The sequence below is a fragment of the Rhinopithecus bieti genome, unplaced genomic scaffold, assembly GCF_001698545.2.
Source record: "Rhinopithecus bieti isolate Rb0 unplaced genomic scaffold, ASM169854v2 scaffold_15296, whole genome shotgun sequence".
NCBI classification, from domain to species: Eukaryota; Metazoa; Chordata; class Mammalia; order Primates; family Cercopithecidae; genus Rhinopithecus; species Rhinopithecus bieti.
Window position 1 is genome coordinate 855,262 of NW_016809075.1, and position 24,856 is coordinate 880,117.

Genomic DNA, 24,856 nt, shown 5'->3' on the forward strand with positions numbered 1-24,856 from the left:
ATCAGCATGAGCATGGCATCCTAGTCTTGCTGGTGAGTGGTTCTGGGACTCAGAATGCAGCAACCCAGAGTATGGCACTTGGGCACACTGAGTACTTGGAACTAAAGGAGATTGGAAGGCCTCAGAAGCAAAGTCTTTCTGACCTTCTCCTGCCCTCTTGTCTTCCACCTCTCGTTATTTCTCCCCCAAAGCGAGTCATACAAACTAGAATTCTCCTTCCCCAAGGCAGATCACAAAAAATAGAAACCCTCTCCCTTAAAGCAAGCTGTAAAACCAAAAGGGTCACTCTCTCCCTTCTCCCTTGAAGACCTTCATTCTGGAGGGGTCCTGTCCCCATACCTGGGAGGAGGGAATGCTGCACAGAGATGCCAAGAAGAATTTGAACAGACAGCCTCCCTGGATTTCCCAGCCCCGCAGTCTATCACCATCACACCGCACCCTTTCTCCAATCACATTTCTACATGATTGTCCATTCTTCATTAAACCTAAGCATAAAAACAGCTTTCTCTGGGTCTTTGAGTCTTCATTTTTGAAGACTTTCATGTCATATAAACTTTGATTAATATAGTTGCTATGTTTTTCTCTTGTTGACCTGTCTTTTGTTATAGCAGTATTGGCTGTAATCCTTATGTTGAGAAGGAAAGGGGTTATACCTTACCACCCCTACAGAAGTTAGGCTGCTCATGACAGAATGCAACTCATTTAAAGCTTGAACTCAAAACTTGACAACCTGAGGGCCTTTCTGTGGCAATGAGAGCATTTGAATGCATTGCAATTCTCTTTTTTAGAAAGAAATGATAACCCTGGGCTTTAGTTTGCTGTCTTAACTGATACGCTTCAAAAAGTGGGAATTCCATGAAGGTGAGGATGAGAAGAAACAGGCAGCTTGCTTACCCCACTATACAGAACTGCCCTATTTGTCATCAGCCACCTGGTGGTGATCTCCTGCTGGGCAGTGGCTTCTATCTCTCTGTCCTCCGGTGTGATTTGAAATGTCTCCCAGTGCCTGGCACTTGGTAGACAGTCAATAAAAGTGCTCAATTCAATGACTAAGTAGAGGAATCATCATATGATTTGATACTTTCAGTCTCAGAGTTTTCGATATGTTTGAAACATTTGTCCCCAGAGTCAGTTATGTCCGGGAAGCTCCCTGAGTGCTGCCTTAGTCTCAATTTGCCCCCTCTAGAATGAAAGCAGCTGCTTCTTTTCTGGAAACATACAAGGAAGTGTCTTAGGGGCACCCATCTTCCCGCCTTTCTGCCTCTGTAACAGTCACCTCTCCTTACCTCAAAAAATATAGTATGCGTGTTTTCAAGCTGCAAAGAAACCGTTGAAAATTAAACCACAGAACAGCATTTTAATGAGAACAGATTACCTAACACCCCACTGTGGTTTCAGATGGCCTTGTGCCAACCTTCCAAACTGTTGCCAGAAGCCCAGAGTTACAAAAAAAAAAAAAGCGGCGGGTGGAGGGGGGAGTTGTGGGGAGAGGGGAAAAGAGTGATTAGCATCCCCTCAGTAAGGGTAGCTTTCTTAGATGGTTTCCAAAATGATCTCTCTAGAAGGTCATAGGTTATTGGTGCTTGCAGTTGAAGAAAAGTTTCTTCCTGTTTTGAAAAATTTAAGAGAGACAAAAAGGGGGGGAGGCACCCTTGAGTTAGTACATGATGTCCCGAACTAGGTGTTTTCAGCACCGAAGTTCTGCTCTAAGTGTCTGTACCCACTGTCTAGCTCATCAGCTTGCCCTCTGCGCATGCATATGCTATTTCTGTAGCTAGGTTACAAGACCGCAGGTGTAGATGCCGCCGGGTGGAAGCTCTGCATACCCACAGAGCAAAGCCCAAGCAAGCACTGTTCCTCCCTGCCTGGTAGCTTGCGCTGGGGCCTCCTGGTAGTGGGCACAGAGGCACTAGGGCTCATTCCTCAGGGACTTTCTTTCCTTAGTGTCCAACTAACCCAGCACTTAATGTATTCAGGGCTGCGGTTTCATTTCCACATTGGGGTTCCAGATTTAACCCTTGAACTGACTTCTGCAGTTGTCTTCCCACCAGTTCAACAACAACCAGATGGTCTGCGAGGCCACAGGAAAAAGTAGATGACAGAGCAGGAAGATGCTGGAGTGGAATCCCTTCACTCCACTGATGAGGAAATCAGGCCCAGGGGAAGTTTAGAGATTCACCCAAAATCACACACCCACTCAGCAGTGGAGACAAAAATACAGCCACTATGCCTGTGGCATTGCCCTAACCATATGGCTTCCCATTCCTTTCAGTAACACGGTTGCTTTTACCTCTTGCACACAAAGCGACAGACACACGACAGGCCCTCCTTAAATGCTACTTTCCTTCCTTGCAAACGATTCCATACTGTGCTAAAACTTGAGAAGGATAAGTGGAAAACACCACAGTCTCTGGCCCTGAGAGTTACAGCACCTTCAAGGTAACAAACAGCATGCCCACACTGGGCATAGAAACAACACAAGCTGATGCAAAGCAGAGTGCCAGCAGATGCTGAGTACCATGAGTGCAAGGAAAAGCAAAACCCCTCACTTTACCCCCTTCACCTGGTTGACTCCTATTTACTTGTTTTGTCTTAGTTTTGAGGTCACCTCTTTCAGAAAGCCTTCCACGTTTGGTTTAGGTTGGACTATAAGTGCAGGTGCACTTGTCTGGGTCCTCGTGAGCTCCATGAGGACAGGTCCCTGGTAGGCCTTGTGCACTGTCTTTATCGCTATGTCTAGTGCCTGGGACAGAGTGCTCAGCAAGCATTTGGGGAAAGAAGGAACTGAATATCCATCAGGAAGCTTTTAGCCAGGACATGGGATGGAAAATGGGCTCTAAGATGAAAAAGATTTCTGTCAATGCAGAAGGTGGTGCAGAAATGAGTGGATAATAACCCCCATAGAAAAATCACTCCTGGACCAGGCATGCTGGCTCATGCCTGTAATCCCAGCATTTGGGGAGGCCACCAAGACGGGAGGATGACTTGAGCCCGGGAGTTCGAGGCACCCTGGGCAATATCTCGAGATCTCATCTCCAAAAAAATCAAAAGTTAGATGAGCATGGTGGCCTGTGTCTGTAGTCCTAACTACTTGAGAGACTAAGGTGGGAGGATCACTTAACTCAGGAGGCAGAGGCTGCAGTGAACCAGGATTATGCCTCTGCATTCCAGCCTAGACAACAGAGCAACACCCTGTCTCAAAAAAGAAAAGAAAGAAAAGAAAAATCACTGCTGCAATCTGTGTGAAGAGAGGTCAGGAAGGAGACCACAATGGATATAGAAATGACCTTTGATAAAAAGGAGCCGGAAGGTAATATTTGGTAAATCAAGTGAGGCCAGACTCTGGGAGGTCAGGAAAGCAAAGAGGATGATGGCAACCAGAAGGATGAGGGTTTAAAAAAAAAATTAGGAGAGAAAAATCCAAGCCACTAGAAAGCTGCACATAGCAAACCTCTCAGCTCGATGTTAGAATCTGACTTTGGTGAGTATTTTCCTATCCTTGAAAAGAGTGCTTTCGGGCTTCCCATTGGTAGCTGGGTCCCCCCACACACACCCCCGCCCCCTCAACTTTGAAGTGTTGACTCTCTTTCTCAACACCTGAAATGACAGGCTGAGTTTCACCTTGGGAAAATGCAAAATAGTCAGCTGCAATGAAGAAAAAATGATTTGCAACCTCAGTCACAGATTTCTTTGAAACACTGTTGTAAAGGGAATTCTGAAAGGACCACTGACTCATTTCAGACAGTGAGCCAGGGTAAATGTTTAATGTGGTAAGTCAGTGACCAAGGAAACCACTTCTCTTTTGGAGCTGTTCATTCTGACTGTTCTTATCTGGGTGCCTTTACCAAACAAACAAGTATCATCTCTCACTCGGGGACACCTGGTAGGCATTTGCAAAAAGAAAGGAGTTCCAAGAAGAACTAAAATTATCAACAGCAGAGACAGCTCAGTTTCTGCTATCTACGGGTTCACCCACAGGGATATCATAATTAAGAAGCAAAGCGATCAATTTGGGAAGTGAGAGGTAAAGGGACAAAGATTCATAAAGGACAATGGGATTGGAGGTATAAAATATATCCTGCTCCCCCTACCCAAAATGGAAAGTGCCACTTGGTAGGTGGCCATGTGCTGCATGAAACACAGCAGACAGTTAATGTCAACTCAAACCATTCTAGCAAGACATTAACTTAGAGGAAACACCAGGACACTGAGAGGTTGGAAGAAAGAAGAGGTGTATTCCTATGGACAGATAGCTGCGAGGTCATCCTAGTCTGCTGCTGGTGCATTCTACTTCAACCTAGAGCTGACAGGGTAGAAAAGTATGACTCATCTCTAAGATCCCTGGACAGACTCATGATAGTTCTGCTGCTCCCCAGGGAAGATCACCTGGTGGTCATAGGTTTAAAGACCTTACCAGGCTGGCCCATGGGCCGAGATGCTATTGTGGAGGACAGCAAGGCCCACTTAGGTAAGAATACACCAGATGATTGGCCTCACTGTAGAGGCCATCCCTCTCTTGGAAGCCATCTGGAAGTAGATTTGAACTTCTAAGTGGCATCTCAAACAGCGTGAGTCCCAGTGATCATTAAGATCCCTGTGACCAAAAGAAGAATCTCTCCTGATCACATGTGCACTCCTCCGGGACCAGGCAGGAGACATGGGGGCTAGGCTGCTGCCTTGTAAGCAGCCCTTTGTTACCCCCTCACACTGGAGCCACTGTAAGAAATGGGTGTATGCTGGCTAAGTGCAGTGGCTCACACCTGCAGTCACAGCACTTTGGGAGACTGAGGCGGGAGGACTGCTTGAGGCCGAGAGTTCAAGATCAGCCTGGGCAATAGAGTAAAACCCCATCTCTACAATAACAACAACAAAAATTAGCTGGGCATGGTGGCACACACCTGTAGTCCCAGCTACTTAGGAGGATGAGACAGGACGGTTGCTTGAGCCTAGGAGTTCAAGGCTGAAATAAGCCACACTCACTCTACTGCACTCTAGCCTGAGTGACAGAGTAAGATCCGAGAAGAAAAAAAAAAAAAAAGAAAAGAAGAAAAGAAAAGAGAAAAGAAAAGGTGGCTGCCATCTTCCTGCTCACCATCAGCTTCTGGGGGAACCCACTGAGGCACCCATCTGCTATGGGTACAAGAGAGAACATCAAGCATCTGGTTTTCCTGATCCTAATGTCTCTTCATATTAAGAATGAGGTGAGCTTCCAATGCTCTTGTCCTGCTCCTTCTCCCTTAGTCTCTACATGAGCTTTTATCTTTAGAGAGGGGCACCCCCACCCCAGGACTGGTACTGAGCAGCTGTACCACCAATGTTGATATTGACGACTAGACTCACAGCAGGAGGTAGGCACTATTATTATCTCCACTTCACAGATGAAGAAACTGAGGCCCTAATTCATCAAGTAACTTGCCAAAGCCCCTCTACTAGTGAGCCCAGGTCTCTCAGGATGAAGGGAGGAACTGAGTGTGTCAGAAACTCTTAAACAGCAATGCCCCTGCCCTGATTCCAGCAGCGTCAGTCTCCTGCTGCTGGGCTCCCGCCTATTTGTGTTTGCAATCTCACTTGTGGGTTCGAGGTCATAACTGTCTGTCGCTCCTCAAGTGCTCGTCACACCCACTGTTCCCTGGTTTCATTTGTACATTGGGGTTCCAACCGTCAGTCCCCAGCCGGCACACAGGTTTCACTTCCCTGAACCCTAATTCACTCATTTTTGAAATAGGGATCTATCTACCAGAGTGGGTGTGAGAAATAAGAAACGGGGTGTAAATATAAAGCCTGCAGGAGCCCCACCATGATGCTGTTCACGCCTTAGTGAGCACTTCACAAACAAAAAGCACTGTGATGAGGTATTTGTGTCCTCTCATAACAATCTTCTCACTCAACTCTGGCTGACATCAGAATCACCTCGAGCATTATTTGAAAAGACAAACGTTCAAAGCCCCGCCCCAACCCTGCCAAATCAGAAACAACCAAGGTAGAGGCTCTGGAATCTGAATTTACCTTGTAGTAAACAGGGCTACCTGTTATGCAGGGACTAGGGCCAAGCTAATGTTCATCCCACAGGGAGGTTCCATAAAGGATTCCTGCCCAGAGTGGGAGGTAGATTTAGAGAACCTGAAAGCTCCTACCCAAATAACAACCCCCTTATGTGGCTGGTTCTTGCTTGATAGCTCCCTGCTGCAAGCAGTGTAGTATATTTTTTCCATCCTATTCCACACCGGTCATGTCCCAAGCTCCATTCTCTGGCAGCCCAAGTAGGGGTAGATAGGCTCTGGGCACCAGAAAAAAACTATATTCCCTCTAGGGCTGCCTTTCCTCTGCGGAACATGAAGATCACTTTTAACAACCACAAAGTTTCATGAACCACCAGATGAAAGCCGATCGTGCTGGTAGTGTGGTAATGTCTGTTGACGAACAACATTCGTTTTTGGCTTTTTTTTTTTTTTTTTCTTTTGAGACAGGGTCTCACTCTCTCACCCAGGCTGGAGTGCAGTAGTGCTATCTTGATTCACTGCAACCTCCGTCTCCCAGGTTCAAGCGATTCTCGTGCCTCAGTCTCCTGAGTAACTGGGATTACAGGCGCCTGCCACCACGCCCAGCTATTTTTTGTATTTTTAGTAGAGATGGGGTTTCACCATGTTGGCCAGGCTGGTGGTCTCAAACTCCTGACCTCAGGTGATCCACCCACCTCAGTCTCCCAAAGTACTGGGATTACAGGCATGAGCCACTATGCGCAGCCTGAACAACATTCTTAAACACACTAACACACACACACACACACAAAACTCCTATGAATTCAAGACACTTCCAAACCAATTCCATATTTTATGAATCACAATAGCATCCACATGCATTTCAAAAATTGTAGCACATTATATATTCAATCTACAGGAAGATTTGGCCCTTGGGGGTATTTAGACCCTTCACAATAACTTCCCTTGGGGTCCACTGCTCACAGATTGAGAACCAGCCTGCACCACCTGACAGAGTCAAAGATCAGTCCACCTTACCCCCAACATTACCCTTTCCAGTAAATCACTCAAAAACCCAACTGTGGAAGAGCAGTGTTTGAGATGAGCCACTGATAAGTAACCGAAGGACCAGCAACATGATCTGAGGCCAAGAAGGAAAGAGAAAATGGGTCTGAAAACAAACAAATGGATGAGAAGGAGAAAGCTGAGGTGTAGAGGCCAAGCAGAAATCTATTTGGATAGCTCAGGGAGAAAGTTTTAAAAGTCTGGGCTAGCTACACAGTGGTGGTAATTGCAAGGCTGCTAATGGATAGAAGAGATCTTGGAGAACCAGCATATGGTGACTCACTGATGTGAGAAAGAAGGAGGAGGTGAAGGAAGCCTGGAATTTCAGCTAAGATGTGAAGAATGGAGCCACAGTCTGAGAACCTAGATATAATAACAAGTTATATTTAGGGTCAGCCTGGAACTGCCCTCTGAGAACCAAAGTTGGACACTCAAAAGTAGACCAGGACACTCGGCAAAGCAATGGTTATAAGGGACCAAAGGTTTGGAAGCAAAAGGTGCCTGTTTTCCTTAAGAACAACTGTGGCAACATTTACAGATAAAGGCATAAGTCTAGAGCAAGTTACTTTCAATGTTCTGCTAAAAATTATATTTGCAGTTAAGGGGTCCTGAAAGTATTTAAACTTCGGGCGCCTTGGTGTGACATTCCAACAATGTGCCCAACCAGGAAGCGGGTGGGGTGGTGTAGTGGCAATGTGGCCTGCCGTAAAGCTCAGCTTCACAGTCCATCTGTCCTGCAAAACTTTCCCAGGGCACACTGGGTTGGAACAACTTGTTTCTCATCTAAACTACTGAGCCCCAACCCTGCTTATTCTGATTCTATTGGTCTGATGGTGGATGCCATCAACTCCTTATTTTCTGTGTAATTCATCTTTAATCATAAAATTTACACATTATTGTACTGGAACTATTATATACATCACAGACATTGATTTGAACTCTTATTTGAGCTCCTTGTGACACCTGCTTCTTTCCTTCTGCCTTTCCTCCCATAGAAAAAAGTCCCCAGCACTAACTGATACCCACATACTGATTTCTTTGATCTAACAAGTGTCCTTCCCCCTAAAATACAGATTTGGCCTCACCCAGGTAGTGACCTTAGAAATGTAAGGAAAGGATCTCAAAGTCTGCATTTTTTATTTTGTCTGCCAAGTTTTGCCACCTCTGATCGTTGTTGTTTGAGATGTGAAAGGAGATGAAGTCACTTCAATGACATCAGTAACAGGATATCATCGTGCTACACAAAAGCCCACAAGTCAGATGCAGGTGGTGGCTGAGAAACCAACATACAAACTTTGAAAAATACAAGGGTAAGCCTTCAGAATTTCTCTAAACAGCATCCCCTCCCCTCCGAAATAGTCTCTTCCCTTGACCTCCATTCTTCAAATCTTAGCTGAAATTCCAGTCTCCCTTCACCTCCCCCTTCTTTCTCAGCCCCACATCAATAAGTCAGCAGATGCTGGTTCTCCAAGATCTCTTCCATCCATTAGCAGCCTTGCAATTCCCACCATGTGTGGCTAGCCCAGACCTTTACAACCTTCCACCCGAGCTATCCAGATAGATTTCTGTCTGGTCTCTCCACCTTAGCTTTCTCGTTCCAATCCATTTGACACTACATTTATAGATTAAATATTCTAAAGCCAAGCTCTGAGCATATGATTTCCCAACCCCAAATCTTCACAGTTTTCCTGTTACTTGATAGAATAAAGTCCAGACCTCTCAGCCCTGCGTATAAAACCATCTATGCTCTGGCCTAATGTACCCCTGCAGACAGAACTCCAGCCTGTATTGTAGTCAAACTACCTGATCCTTGTTTGCAGCTCCAACCTTTCATTCCTGCCTTCTCACTTGAGTCAGGCTGTCCTCCTTCCTGCTCAATACCTTCCAATCCATACCTACCCATTCTTCACATGCCTCTCCTATGTGAAAGACCTCCTTTTTCCCTGCTGGGCCTTGTTTGTACGTCACTTGCACTGCCCTTCCTGCTCTGGCTTATATCACAGTTTTTTATGTTCCTATTTTATCTCCCATACTGGACTTAGGTGTCTTGAGGCTAAGGACCGTATGCTGTTCATCTAGTGTCTCTCCCAGAGCCTAGCAGAACTCTGCACATTATAGGCACTCAAAATAGTTTGTGGAAAGAAGGAAGGGAAGGAAGGGAGGAAAAGAAGGAAAGATAGGAGGATGGAAGGAAGGGGGAGAATGAAGAGACCTCAGAAATAGAAGAGAAGGAAATCAAAAGGGGTTAGAGGGAGCAGGAAGAGAAGCCACTGTAGGAGAAGGCAGGTCATGAAGATACACGGAAAAAATAAAATGCGATGGGAGAGATCCTGGGCCGTGTGAGAGTGTGGGTAGCAGATTTGCAAGGGAGAAGAACCGAGGAAACTTGCTGGCATCATGAGAACACTCAACACCAGCCTTGGTTTTCTTCAGTGGCAGACTCAATCACCTTATCTCCCCCACCTTTCACAGCAGAGCTGGGGTCTTTAGGCTGAAAATTGGTTCCTGTACTTTACGAAACATGAATGGGTAGATGCTCACCTTCATCTTATACTTAATCTAGATTTAATTAAAATATTTCATCTTTATGATAATTAACTCTTTTTTTTTTTTTAAGACAGAGTCTCATTCTGCTCATTCCGTTACCCAGGCTGGAGTGCAGTGGTGCAGTCTCCACTCACTGCAACCTCTGCCTCCTGAGTTCAAGCAATTCTTGTGCCTCAGCCTCCAGAGTAGCTGGAATTACAGGCACATGTCACCATGACTGTCTAATTTTTGTATTTTTAGTAAAGATGGGCTTTCCCCATGTTGGCCAGGCTGGTCTCAAACTACTGACCTCAAGTGATCCCCCTGCCTTGGCTTCTCAAAGTGCTGGGATTACAGGTGTGAGCGACTGCGCCCTGCCTGATAATTAACTTTTAATTAATGTTATTCTAGTTTACAAAATAGCCTTATAGATTACCCTAGACAGTTCTCACAGCATTCTTGCTACATACATAGTTAATGGGATTCCCTGATAGCTGCCTCGTGGCGTGTGGTGAGCTCCTCGTCTTACACTGCTGTCTCATTTGCTGCTCACTCACATCTCCATTACTCCCTTAACACCAAGTCATGCTCAGAGAGATCCATCTATTACAGTTTCCAGAGTGCAGCCTGCTACTTCACACATCCAAGTCTTTGCCCAGATGGTTCCCTGGGTGGAATTTTTTTTTTTTTTTTTTTTTTTTTTTTTTTTTTTTTTTTGAGTCCTTCAACCTCTTCACCTCCAGAAGCCAGGTTTTCTGGGGAGAGAACCAGAGTAGCATCACCCAAGGGACTCTTTGGGGTCCTCCCCTGGGGGGTGGGGGGGTCCATCACCAGGTAGCCTAAGCCTGGCATGCTGGGGCTGCCTCAGCTTCTATGGAAATTCTGGAAGATGACCCAGGATCAGGGAGATTATAGGACCTGTGCTACTGCCTCAGGCCAGTGAAAAGACAGATATATCTGCCCCCAGCACACCCCACCCCAGCAACACACAGAAGGGAGAGTTTGCACAGTAAAAACCCACTTCCCTCGTTAGCTTGCTAGCTAGGCAAAGCAGAGGAGAGCTGTTTATACTTACAACAAAGTGGGACAGCAGGAGGGTGGGAGAGAAATTTCAGACCTTGTATTGGCTGAGTTTTGCTTATTTCTGATTCTTAGGGATGCTTCACACTCCCCCGTTTTCAGTTCTTTCTTCTGCAGAATTAATTCAAGACAGTCTGTTCTGTTCTCGGGGGGCACAAAGGTATGGGCCGGAGACTGCAGATAACAGGTCAGAAAACCAGAGCATTCTAAGATTCTCTCTGATTGAAGGTGGGGAAAAAACAGATTTTCAAGAAGAAAATGAAGCATACAGTCTGAAAAAATATAGATCGAATAATGTACTTTTTCACCTTTGGAAAACAACTTCATGTTTTCACAATACAAACTACTAAAAGTAAGTAGAGTTCAACAAACATCTCTTGATTGTTGGAGAATAGTTGGAAGAAATATCTTCTGTATATTTGTGCTTCCAAGAAAGAGGCTGACAAAGTCTCCTGGGGCCTGCTAGAAAGCAGGATCAATTAAATGTTTAGGTTTAGCATAAACAGGCACAGGAAGGCTTTGCCTTCTGGGACCAGGGAGCCCCTCTCACTTTCTGGGCCAGTCAGGTGACCTGCAGCACCTGAACTCCTAGGTAGAAGCCTAAAGAGAAATCCATGGCAGCACCTGAGTAGGATTTCCCCTTTCTAGAATTGAGGGCAGGGAATAGCAGCAGGCAAATGACAGAGAAGAGAGAAAGCAAAACAAAACATTCAGCAGCACAAGAGAACTGGGCTTTCTGGGGTGGGTGGTTGTGATCTCATGTGTGCGTGCTCTCGTGTGCACACGTGTGTGAGAAAAGTTGGCAGGGGAGGCTCCTTCAACAGGAGGGAGGGTGGTTCTTTTTTTAGCCTGGAAAATTGCCACACTGAGACAAAAACCTTAGCACACCCCAGATGGGTGAAAGGCAATAGCAAAAAAAAAAAAAAAAAAAAAAAAAGCCCCCTCAGAAAAGTAACCAGCTGCCTGAACCCTAACCCTGAGGTGAAAATCTACCTGGCCAAGAACAAAAATCCTATTCAGTCTGGAGAAGGCTAATCTAAACCTGCATGGGGGCGATACTCGCCAATGGAGCTAGAATGCCTGCCATTTATCACCCAAGATAAAGCTCTCAGCTATCCCCTCTTGCAAATGGAACCCTGTTTGTGGAAAGGATTAATCCATGTTGTTCCACGCTATTCAAAGTGTCTCTGTGGAGTTCGTTCTGTCTCCCCTGCCCCAAACAAGCAATAAATTATCCACATGTGAGCCGATTTCCCAACCAAAAAGAGACAATGTGGGCAGAAGCGGACTTTTGATGCCCACTCCTCGCAAGGGGCTACCCCACCTGGGCTCAAAATAGCAAGCAGGCCACGGAGGGCGCCCCTGGGCACACGGGACAGGAGCAAACACAGCCAGGAGATTATGCTGCAGCTGGTTAACCACAAGGATCAACAAGCGGACAAACTAGGAAGAAACCCAAAGCACTCTACTTCAGTATTTTTAAATGACACTGAAAGCAATTTCATGGCTTCCATTTAAAAAGAAGCTGCTCAGACACAGAACAAACCCAATTTACAAAGATTCCAGGCAACAGCCTGAGCTTGTGATTGGAGGGGGTTACAGGGGTGAACAGACGATACGGCGGCAATGCCGTCTCCAGGCAGCCATTGGCACCTGTTAAAAAGAAGCCCATTTAGGCACACATCTTCAGACGAATTTTCAAGTATTCATTTTAACCTGCTTTTGCCTAACACAAAACCAAGCAAAGATGGGGTTAATTGCCTTCTTTATTAACCTGCTTCCAGAGCTGCTGCTTCCCCACATTTTCTCGCCAAGTCAAATATGTCTGAAAGTCTCAGGAGGCCTTAAAAAGTCCAGCACTAAATCTTCTGAGTCACTTAATCCCCAGCTCTTCTATGTTTGGAGATAATTTCCTTTATGAAAAGAAACTCTAACCTGGCCAGATCCCCCTCTCAGACTTGCTAATGGAACAAAGAAACCTCTCATTAGACTCATCCCTGTGGCTGCAGAAATAAGTGCCTCGGAAGCACAGCTTTTGCTTTAACCTCAGGATGGTTTTGGCTGCCGTGGTCCTTGGCTTCCTTTCATGGCATCATCCAGTCAAGCTCTAGCTAAGTTAGACTTAGAGGCTAGAAAACAGGAGAGACAGGTGCCTAGCCAAAAAAAAAAAAAAAAAAGACTGCCTAGTGATCAGGTTTGCCCAGCAGTGGGATCTGCTCCCTTTCCAAAGGGTGGGCTGCCCATGCCAGGAGGGTCCAGAGACAGAACCACCTGCTGAAAAGGAGCTCCTTCCCATGCATGGAAGATAATGGGACCAAATGGCACTGAGCACCCCTTTCAACCCTGAATCTGAGACTGCAAAGACAGGAAGGGCTCTCAAGGCACGTATGAGAAATTCTTTATGACTTCTCTTTCCTTCCCGCATTGCATAGATCTCTCTTCTGACCACAATTAAAACTAAGAACACTTCACACTTTATTTAAAACTCCATTTCCCTTTACCTCATTTCAGTAGACAATGGTGGAGAAAGCCATTTGTCTGGTTAAGCAAAGCCCTCTACCAACAAGAAAGACATTTCAGCAGCAGAGATAGGAACCTATATTAGTAATAGGTTATGTTTATTAAGCACTTACTATGTGCCCCACACTGTACTAAAGTCTTTACATAGATATCGTATTAATCTTCCCAGTAATCCAAAAGTAGAATGTTATTGTTAGTGGGATACTACAACAAATGATACTACAACAAAGGCCACTGTCTGAGCAGACTTCAATGCTGTGCTCTGAATCACAAAGCTACTCTGTCTGGCTTGCAATCCTCCTTTCTGCTGTTGTTCCCGCCGTTTAAAGAGAAGAAGGAAGAATGTTATTCTCCCTGAAGGATATTGTCCTACAATAACTGAAAGAAAAGACAGACCCAGCATTCATGCATCAGGACAGTGAAGAAGGTATAGGACCTGGGGATGGGAAAAGGGTTGAGGAAGGTAAGAATCACACAAAGCTTGTCGATTCTCTTCAGGGTCCCCAACATTAACCTGAGAGCAGTTACGTGTCACAAGGGAGGACTGACCCGGAAATTTCAAATGATTAATTTCAGTCTCAGAGAGACTAACTACGACAAAGAGACCACCCCAAAAGGATTCTGCAGCCAGTTCTTGTCACGTGTGTCTGTTCCATCCTCCCGAGTCTCCTGGCTGCCTAACCCCATCCTTTTTTTTTTCTTCTTCTGTTTTCTTTTTTGAAACAGGGTGACACTCTGGCACACAGGCTGGAGTGCAGTGGTGCAATCTCAATTCACTGCAGCCTCTGCCTCCCAAGCTCAAGTGATCTTCCTGCCTCAGCCTCCTGAGTAGCTGGGACTACAGGCATGCACCACCACACCCAGCTAATTTTTTTGTATTTTTTTGTAGAGACAGGGTTTCACCATATTGCCCATGCTGGTCTCGAACTCCTGAGCTCAAGTGATCCGATCAGCCTTCCTTGGCCTCCCAAAGTGCTGGGATTACAGATGTGAGCCACAATACCTGGTCTCATACTTCCTTTTGATGGCTATCATCAACACCTTAGGTCAGTGTAAACTGGAAGACTGGAAGCTAGTAGAGTTTTTGTGTTGTTTGTTTGTTTGTTTGTTTGTTTGTTTGTTTTGAACCAACATTTTTAAGTTGAGAGATTTCATATTTAAAAACCAGGACTTTCAATTTCTCTTTAAAAAAAGGTGATAGTATGGCCCAAATTCCCTCAAAGGGCAATGGAGGGTAGTAGTTGCTGCTTTAGGACAGGGCATGCACCCTTTGGTTCTCCACAGTCTCCACCAGTCCCTATTGCCTCACTCATTTACAATACCTGCAGGTTTTCAGATGTTGTCACTCATGTCTTAGACCTACAAGTAGCTCTAAGATCATTCCCAAGTTTTTTTTTAAGGAGACTATTTCTCAAGGGGCATGTAATTCTAACAGAAGGTTACAAATCTCAAAGACACAGCTTTGATAGCTGACAGATAGCTTTAGATTTAGAAAACTCAAGCAAAACATTGTATGGATTCCCCTACACACACATACACATACACACACACACACACACACACATACAAAAGTAATTCCCACCCTGTTCTTTTGCTAGTATAATATTCTTGGAAGAATGACCTCAGAAAGATCTCAAAGCCCATCTGTATGGGCGATCAGATCACCACATTTCTGGGAGCACCAAGGCTCTGCTATGGGATGCCCAGTTCTCTTTATAAAACTTGACAGTCCACAGGGCTCTAGGCGCTTCCTCTTTTTATACAGCAGTCTGAGGTCACCACCAATAAATTACTGATTTAAGGGAAACAATGACAAGCCTTTTCCCTGGAGGACAGGGTTCACTCACTCGATTATTTCCTTAAGTAGTGCCCTCCTTCCCAGTTTGACACCATAATTTTTGAGGCAACAGCACTGAGTCTGTTTGTTACTGTTCTTTACACTCATAAAACCACACAAGCACCTGCCACAGGAGCACAGCAAACTTTGTGAACAATCATCCTCCTGGCAGTGGAACTAGTGGAGTAATGGTCATTGTACTGTTAATTAAGTGGCTGTTTTGTTTCAATGACTTACCAGGATGGCTCTAAATTGCCTACCTTTGTTTACTAATCTAGTTTATTCTCTTTGTGTAGTTTGTGTAGGAAATTTGTTGACTAGTCTTGACTGCTATAAAGCATTGACGGATATCACTAATCATCCGTTTTAGTGAAGGCAGACCTTTTCAACATTCAAGATATAACTTAAATCTAGAGTAAAAATGGCTCTCCCCCCAAAAGCAGTAATAATTCCCTAAATTGCTAAAGAGCTGTAGGATGGAAGGTTTGGATTTGCTTTCAAAGTCACTTTTCATCTGTAGGTGTTGGGGACAGAAGGATTTAGGGAAGGAGGAGAGGACAGGGTGTAGTTAGGCAAGGGACAATTTCTTCCACCTAACACCAGCTTGGAAACAGTTGACATTTGATACCATTGTCTCTTTGAGATTTGTAACCCTGTGTTAGAATTACATGCTCATTGAGAAATAGTCTCTGTTTTTTTGTTTATTTGTTTTTTAATCATTTGGGAAAACATTAACTTTCTCTAAGTATCCGTTACTACTATCAAGGAAGTTTGTACTTTTTTCCTCTTTCAGAAACAAAAGTGATCAATTTTTTTTTTAAGAGACAAGAGAGGGGCTGGCAAAGGAACTGGAAGACCCTGTGTATTCTGAAGGCCTTTAATGCCTCCTGCCATCCACCTCTCCTGGCACCTCTGCCTTTCTCTAGCCTCCTGCCATCCACCACTGGGAAAGGTCTGTTCCTAAGCTTTCTGCCTAGCTAAAATGGAGCCAATTTAGGGACAGAGTACAGCTTTTCATTACACACACACAGATACACACACACTAACACACAAATCAACCAGCTGCAGAGCGAGCAACAGGAGGTGGCAGGATGCTTGCCACTGTGTCATTGGATTTGTAAGCATCCCCTCCAAACTGTGGCCAAGGCTAGTTATTCCCTGGGCTAAAGCCAACCTGAGAAGTTGGGGACCCTGCCAAATCCCTGACAGCCCCTAAACCTGACTCTGTTGCCAGAGCCACACAGGAAAGTCATTCATTCTTTAAAGAAAGGTTCAGTAAAAGATTAAGGAGCCCAGTATTTGCTCAGCAGTGGGCTAGCTGGATAGAGGATATCTGGGCATTCACTTTAAGGAATCTAAAATATTGGGGGGATAGGAGTATGACATACACTCATTTAAAAGTTGAGTAACATCACAAGGGATGCCACTCAAAGCAGTATGACCTGGGCTTCAGAGCCAGACAGACTGGGTGCAGATCCTCATTCCGGGGTCACAGGCCAGTTCCTCATCTCTCCAGACCCTAATTTCTTTACCATCTAATAGAGGTAATGGCATCTGCCTTGTAGAGTTATTGAGGGGATTATTTGAGGTCAGTTACACGTAACAAGTGCTCAATAAATGTTTGAGTTTTGTTTGTTTTTTAAAGAACATCACAGAACAGTTGAGAATTAGGTTTAGGTGGCCCAGTGGAAAAAGACGTTTAAGATTAGCCCATTGGAAAATAAGCCTTCCTTGAAAAGAGGAAAGAATTATTGTGAAAAAAAGTCTCACATCTAGTAGATACTTTAGAAGTGGAAACATGCGTGAAGGGAGGCCTTCTTATTCCTTTTGGTCATAAAATTTGTTGGCTTTTTTATGAATATGAAAATGATTATTGTCTATTACAGAAAATCTGGAAAGCATAGAAAAACAAATCATAGAAAGCAAAAATCAAATATAATTCTGCACCAAGGAAAACTCCTATAAACATTTGGTTTTCCTTCCCATATTTTCCAAATGCATATTTTAACATAACTGAGATCATACTGCATACACAATCTGAATCCTGCTTTTTGCCCTTAATGTTTCATAAGTATTTTCCCATGTCACTAAAAATTCTTCACAAATAACATTCGCAATGTCCACATGGAATTTCAGATGTGGATGAACCAAAATCTTGTCATCTATTCCACTAACAGTGGTTATTTAGGGATGTTCAGACATTTCACTATTTTAAAAAAAATGCTTCCACAAATACCTTTGTGGCGTAAGTTTCTGTGAGTGGAATTACTGTTCTAAAGTTTCTGCTGAATACAAAATGCTTTCCAGTCAGGCTGTCCCAAGCCACATTCCCACCACAAGTGAGAGACAGCTGGTCTTTTCAAATCCGGAGACCAAATATTATCTTTGAAAAAAAAATGGATTTTTGCCTAATTTGGTAGTCACCAAATAGCATCTCATTGTTCTTTTAATTATCTGCTTCCTTTTAGTAGAGATCCCTAAAAGATCTGAAAGGAGTCTTCAGATAAAGGAAGGAGCCTTCTTTTGTCTGCCAACAATCAACAAAATATTTATTATGCAAACCATTCTGCTCCGAGTTTTATCCTCTTTCCCTTTTTGAACAGATTTGGGAGATTTAACCTTTCAGGTTTTAGATATCGTGCAGGGAGGAGTTTTGAGGTACGGTGCAGCTTATGGTCCAGAATAAAACATACCGATTCTGCCACTACCAGGCTTTGTGAAAAGCAAGTCATGAAAATGCTCTGAAATTCCAGACCTTCAGTAGGTAGGATCTACCGTGTCTATAAAAATATGAAGATCTTGAAGTTTTATTAAAGATTCGAAAAAAGTAAAAGTGTTTTATGGTTTTATTTTCATTTTATTTCTTACCGTTATCGTTTATTGTAAAGGATATTATAAAGGATACAGATGAAGAGAGAGATACATAATGTAAGGCCTGTGAGAAGGGGCGTGGAGCTTCGGAAACCTCTTCCAGCCACCACCCTTCAAGAACCTGGAGTTTCTTTTTTTTTTTTAATTCCACAAATGTAATATTAGAATTGATTTTATCTGGTCATTAGTGTGTGTCCTAACTTGTTCGTTTCTGAGAGTCCCATCTCCCGGCCCGGATATCATCTTTCCTGCATCGGTGAAAGTGCAGAGTAGATGAGAACCTTCAACCACCAACATTAGGGAGGGGTCCCAGACAAAGGGGGAAAGTCATGCTCTGTAGAGAAAAGGTTCCCTGCCTCCGAACTACCTCTGGAACACTCCAGACTGAAATGTTTCCTCTTTTGATCAGAAAAAAGGGGTCGTGCGTAGGGTGCAGTCTGGGCAATTCCTCTCCTCGGGACCGTTTCGGGGTGGGGGCCTCTGAGATCGTGTCGCGGCGCAAGCACCTCGGTCCCAGCTCTCTCCGCAGCAGCCACTCCGCCTGCGGGCGCAGTTTCTCCGCCCCGCGCCACACTCGCTCCCCGGCCCCACCCAGTCTCCGCGCCGGCGGGAAGTGGCGCGAGGTGGAAAGCACTGTCTGCGCGCCCACTGCAAACCTCAGCCAGTCTGGGATCGCTTTAAACGCTGACCCCCACCCCCACTCCGCCCCGCCCAGTTCTTCAACCTAATTTCTGATTCGTGCCAAAGCTAGTCCTCCGCTCAAAATCGTGGAAGACGCCGAGTATGGGGACCTAAGACCTGGGTTCAAGCCGGGTTTGGAATCCCTGCCCATCCCTGGCATTTCATCTCTCCGGGCTTATTTGCTGGTTCCTCTGCATGCGGGCCTTGTCTGGTTCACGCTGGATCCCCAACGCCTAGAACAGTGCGTGGCACGCAGTTCGTCCTTCTATAAATATCTGACTAAACGCATCTCTGTGATGGCAATACCCACACGGTGTTGTGAGAATGAATGAGTGATTCTGTGCAAGATCCTCGTGATCTGTTACAAAAAGTACTGGTCGCTAAATTACTCTTATAATAAAGCATAGTTATAGAATAATAAAGCACTGTTCACGAATTGGTTACCATTATTATGAAATTACTGAGCAATGCACATCCACAGATGTGCAGACTGTGCAGATCACAGTCTCCAGAACTATGCCAAATCCTACCTTCTTCTGAAAGTATCTCCTAATTATCTGCACCTGACCCTTGTGATGCTGTGAATGTGCACGTATAGTTACATCCTCCGAAAGAAGGATCTTTACTCCTTTTTTCTTCTGAATGGGCTGCGTGTGCTGAAAGCGCGGGCAATGGCGTCGGAAGCTTGGCCCTACTTCCAACATTGCCGCCTACTGGTTGGGTTACTCCGGCAAGTCACTTACCCTCCCTGAGCCTCAGTGTCTCTACTGTAGCATTCCCAAGTCTGGAATTCCATCCACTTTAGCAAGGATGGACGCGCCACATAGAGACGCGTCCCTAGCCCGCGCTTCCCACCTGTCTTGAGGCGCATCCCGCTTTCCTCAAACTTAGGAAATGCCTCTGGGAGGTCCTGTCCCCCTCCAGACTCACTACCGACCACCCGCGAACAGCAGGGTCCCCTGGGCTTCCCAAGCCCCGAACCCCTCCGCCCCGCCCGTGCGCCCTCCTCCCTCGCGTGTGCCGCACCCCCCTACCCCGCCTTCTCCCTCCGCGCCCCAGCGGCGCATGCGCGGCGCTCGGAGCGTGTTTTTATAAAAGTCTGGCCGCGGCCAGAAACTTCAGTTTGTTGGCTGCGGCAGCAGGTAGCAAAGTGACCCCAAGGGCTTGAGTGCTCCAGTAGCCACCACGTCTGGAGAACGAGCGGTTACCATGGAGGGGATCAGTGTAAGTCCAGTTTCAACCTGCTTTGTCATAAATGTACAAACGTTTGAACTTAGAGAGCAGCCCCTCCCCGAGCGGGCAGAAGCGGCCAGGACATTGGAGGTACCCGAGCTCCAAAAAAGGGTCACGGAAAGGAGTTTTCTTGACCATGGCTATATGGTGCGCGGGGTGGGGGGACCAGGGTTGGAATCTTTTCTCTGTGAGTCGAGGAGAAACGACTGGAAAGAGCGTTCCAGTGGCTGCATGTGTCTCCCCCTTGAGTCCCGCGGCGCGCGGCGGCTTGCACGCTGTTTGCAAACATAAGAACATTCTGTGCACAAGTGCAGAAAAGGCGTGCGCGCTACCTCGGGACTCAGACCTCCGGTCTCCTCCTTGGGGAAGCGGGGATTTCTTGGAGCGAGTTACATTCTCCGAATTTAGAGGCAGAGGGCGGCGTGCCTGGGCGGAGTTCCCAGAAGGAGATTGCGCCCGCTTTAACTTCGGGGATAAGCGCCTGGTGACTGTTCTTGACGCTGGGTGCGTGTTTCTGAAACTCTGTGCGGCCCATGGAGCTGTGCCAGTGTCCCGGCACAGTAGGCGGAGGGCGGGAAAGGCGGGTGGACCCACCGCGCCGATCCTCTGAGGGGATCGAGTGGCGGCAGCAGCTAGGAGTTGATCGGCCCGCGCGCTTTGGGTTTGAGGGGGGAGCTTTTCCCCTGGCCAAAGCGCGCCTCTTCCCCACGGCCGCGAGTGTCTCCTGCAGTTCGAGAGTTTGGGATCGTGCAGAGGTCAGAGGAGTGGTTTGACCTCCCCTTTGACACCGCGCAGCTGCCAGCCCCGAGACACGCGTTCCGGGGACAGGAGCGGGTATCGGCGGGGAGGGGGGAGGCGGGTGCGGTGGAGGTTAGGACCGCACCTGGGCTGCCTGGTCGCCTCAGCGAAGACATGCAGGTGCAAGTGGGGAAACCGTTTGGCTCTCTCCGAGTCCAGTTGCGATAGTTAACTGTCGGTGGTTTCCAGAAGCCTTTTGAAACCCTCTTGCTAGGGAGTTTTTGGTTTCCTGCAGCGGCGCGCAATTCAAAGACGCTCGCGGCGGAGCCGCCCAGTCTCTCCCCAGCACCCTGTGGGACAGAGCCTGGCGTGTCGCCCAGCGGAGCCCCTGCAGCGCTGCTTGCGGCCGGTCGGTGTGGCCGTGGTGGGCAGCCGCGGCGGACCGGGGCTGGACGACCCGGCTCCCACTGCCTGGAGGCTTCCAGCTGCCCGCCTCCGGCCGGGTTAACTGGATCAGTGGCGGGGTAATGGGAAGCCACCCGGGAGAGTGAGGAAATGAAACTTGGGGCGAGGACTATGGGTGCAGACCCCGTTACCTTCTCCACCCAGGAAAATGCCGTGTTCCCTAACGTCCCAAACGCACCAAGTGATAAACACGAGGATGGCAAAAGAGACCCACGCCCCAGAGGAGCGGCCGCTTGGGGGAGGAGGTGCCGTTTGTTCATTTTCTGGCACTCCCGGCCAATATACTCCAAGCGCCAAAGGGCCTTCGTTTTAAGACCCCATTCTCTTTACCCACTACATGTTGCTTGAAGCGCAGAATGATTTGTGTTTAGGCAGGCGTGGGAAAATTGAGTTTTTGCGCCGTAGGAGAATGAGTCTTTGCAACGCCCCGCCCTCCCCCCGTGCTCCTCCCTCCCCTCTTCCCTCCCTTGGCGAAAACTTCGTACAAAAGTTAATCACAGCCCCTCCTCGCAGCACCCACCCCACCCCCCCACGCCGCCTGGGAGTGGCCTCTTTGTGTGTGTGTGTGTGGCTTTTTTTTTTTTTTCCTCCTAAGGAAGGTTTTTTCTTCCCTCTAGTGGGCGGGGCAGAGGAGTTAGCCAAGATGTGACTTTGAAACCCTCAGCATCGCAGCGCCCTTTTGTTCTAAACAAAGAATTTTGTAATTGGTTCTACTAAAGAAGGATATAATGAAGTCACTATGGGAAAAGATGGGGAGGAGAGTTGTAGGATTCTACATTAATTCTCTTGTGCCCTTAGTCCAGTACTTCAGAATTTCCTGAAGAAAGCAAGCCTGAATTGGTTTTTTAAATTGCTTTGAATTTTTTTTTAACTTGGATAATGCTTGCTGAATTGGAAGTGAATGTCCATTCTTTTGACTCTTTTGCAGATATACACTTCAGATAACTACACCGAGGAAATGGGCTCAGGGGACTATGACTCCATAAAGGAACCCTGCTTCCGTGAAGAAAACGCTCATTTCAATAGGATCTTCCTGCCCACCATCTACTCCATCATCTTCTTGACTGGCATTGTTGGCAATGGATTGGTCATCTTGGTCATGGGTTACCAGAAGAAACTGAGAAGCATGACGGACAAGTACAGGCTGCACCTGTCAGTGGCCGACCTCCTCTTTGTCATCACGCTACCCTTCTGGGCAGTTGATGCCGTGGCAAACTGGTACTTTGGGAACTTCCTGTGCAAGGCGGTCCATGTCATCTACACAGTCAACCTCTACAGCAGTGTCCTCATCCTGGCCTTCATCAGTCTGGACCGCTACCTGGCCATCGTCCACGCCACCAACAGTCAGAAGCCAAGGAAGCTGTTGGCTGAAAAGGTGGTCTATGTTGGTGTCTGGATCCCTGCCCTCCTGCTGACTATTCCCGACTTCATCTTTGCCAGCGTCAGTGAGGCAGATGACAGATACATCTGTGACCGCTTCTACCCCAATGACTTGTGGGTGGTTGTGTTCCAGTTTCAGCACATCATGGTTGGCCTTATCCTGCCTGGTATCGTCATCCTGTCCTGCTATTGCATTATCATCTCCAAGCTGTCACACTCCAAGGGCCACCAGAAGCGCAAGGCCCTCAAGACCACGGTCATCCTCATCCTGGCTTTCTTCGCCTGCTGGCTGCCTTATTACATTGGGATCAGCATCGACTCCTTCATCCTCCTGGAAATCATCAAGCAAGGGTGTGAGTTTGAGAACACTGTGCACAAGTGGATTTCCATCACCGAGGCCCTAGCTTTCTTCCACTGTTGTCTGAACCCCATCCTCTATGCTTTCCTTGGAGCCAAATTTAAAACCTCTGCCCAGCACGCACTCACCTCTGTGAGCAGAGGGTCCAGCCTCAAGATCCTCTCCAAAGGAAAGCGAGGTGGACACTCATCTGTTTCCACTGAGTCTGAGTCTTCAAGTTTTCACTCCAGCTAACACAGATGTGAAAGACTTTTTTTATACGATAAAGAACTCTTTTTTTAAGTTACACATTTTCAGATATAAAAGACTGACCAATATTGTACAGTTTTATTGCTTATTGGATTTTGTCTTGTGTTTCTTTAGTTTTGTGAGGTTTAATTGACTTATTTATATAAATATTTTTTTGTTTCATATTGATGTGTGTCTAGGCAGGACCTGTGGCCAAGTTCTTCGTTGCTGTATGTCTGGTGGTAGGACTGTAGAAAAGGGAACTGAACATTCCAGTGCGTGTAGTGAATCACGTAAAGCTAGAAAAGATCCCCAGCTGTTTATGCATAAATAATCTCTCCATTCCCGTGGAACATCTCTTTCTTCCTGTTCTTAAGACGTTTGGTTACACCATGTGATTTTGCTGTAGAAGATGGCACTTATAACCAAAGCCCAAAGTGACATAGAAATGCTGGTTTTTCAGTTTTAAGGAGTAGGTTGATTTCAGCACCTACAGTGTACAGTCTTGTATTAAGTTGTTAATAAAAGTACATGTTAAACTTACTTAGTGTTATGTTCTGATTTCTGTTGACATTCTTTTGGCTGGCAGAAGACAAAAATAATAATAGATACGTTTATGGTATGCAAAGCACTATCCTAGGTATTTCATTGTAATATTTTACTTACGCCTTATCACAACTCTGTGATAGATTCTGCTTCTGTTACTAATTACATCTTATAGAAGAGGAAACGGAGGCACAGAAAGCCTAAGTAACAAAGGCATGTAGTAAGTAGCAAAGCCTGTATTTGAAACCAGGTAACATGACTTACGAATCTGAAGCCTTAACCACTTCAAATTCAGATGAAAGTTTAGAAATGGCCAGCCAGCATCCATTTGTACGAAAGATCATCTTTCAGAAGGATAAGCATGTATAAAGAAGAAAAGGTATGCAATCATGTTTGGATTTTACTCCACCATCCACTTGTGAAACCCAAGTCTGTGCAATGCCAGGCAGTGTGTGCTTTCCTCATCCAGTCTTCTTAGTGTAGATAACCATCACTCCCTTTTTCACAGACAAGAGAACTGAGATTCAGAGACTTTCCATACATGGCACTTTCAAGGGGGCAGAGTCAAGAACTAATTATTGTTCCAGCTCTTGATCTTAACTATTACCCACTATTGTCCTTCAGAACACCTGGGCATAAGTCAACTGAACTGCTAATAAAGAAAGCCAAAAGTGAATGTTTTCTTCACAAAATTAACCATGACCAAAATACTCCTCTTGTAATACCTTCCATGCAAATCTCAACACTTTTATTCTTAAACTACTGCAACACCTAGCACCTCCTCAAGGACTCAGCCAAGCAGCTACAAGTTAATACTGTTATTTATTAGTCAGAAGGAAGGTCTACTGAAGCAAGCTCCTTGTTGCTCACATTTTGCACAAGATTTTGGAGACTTATGTAACCACCCGTTGCTATTTACATGACCATTGTGCAAACCCCAGGCTCTTGAGTAAATTTCAGCTTCAGTTTCCATTTAAAGATAATTTCTAAACTAGCCATACCTACCTCACATTGGAACACAAACAGGGTACTCCAGGCATACACTCAGATAATAAGTAGGTTATAATTAGGGCAATATTTGGTCTACTTTTAGTAATTGTTTCTGGCACAGAAAATCCATTTTGGAGGAAAAATTGCAATGCCTTATCTTTCTGAGGCAAATCACATTTGTTCAAGGCAAATTATAGATCCTGTGAAGGGAAATAACTTAATTACTTAAAATAGAATCCAATTTGGCTGTACATTTTTGCTGCCGTCTATGGATCTGGGGTAATTCAAAGTGGTATTCGTATTCCACTTGAGGACACAATTAGATTTCAGATAGGAAATTATCTTGAGGTTTCTTGGTTT

At 45.8% G+C, this 24,856-nt stretch overlaps 1 protein-coding gene across 1 annotated transcript; it reads left to right on the forward strand.

Moving 5' to 3' along the window:
- Window positions 1-19,647: 19,647 nt before the first annotated feature.
- On the forward strand, window positions 19,648-23,503 carry CXCR4 (C-X-C motif chemokine receptor 4). The gene is made up of 2 exons (XM_017888502.1): window positions 19,648-19,782; window positions 21,923-23,503. Exons 1-2 carry the CDS (start codon window positions 19,768-19,770, stop codon window positions 22,964-22,966), a joined length of 1,059 nt encoding a protein of 352 aa, XP_017743991.1. The 5' UTR covers window positions 19,648-19,767; the 3' UTR covers window positions 22,967-23,503.
- The last annotated feature ends 1,353 nt before the right edge of the window (window positions 23,504-24,856 follow it).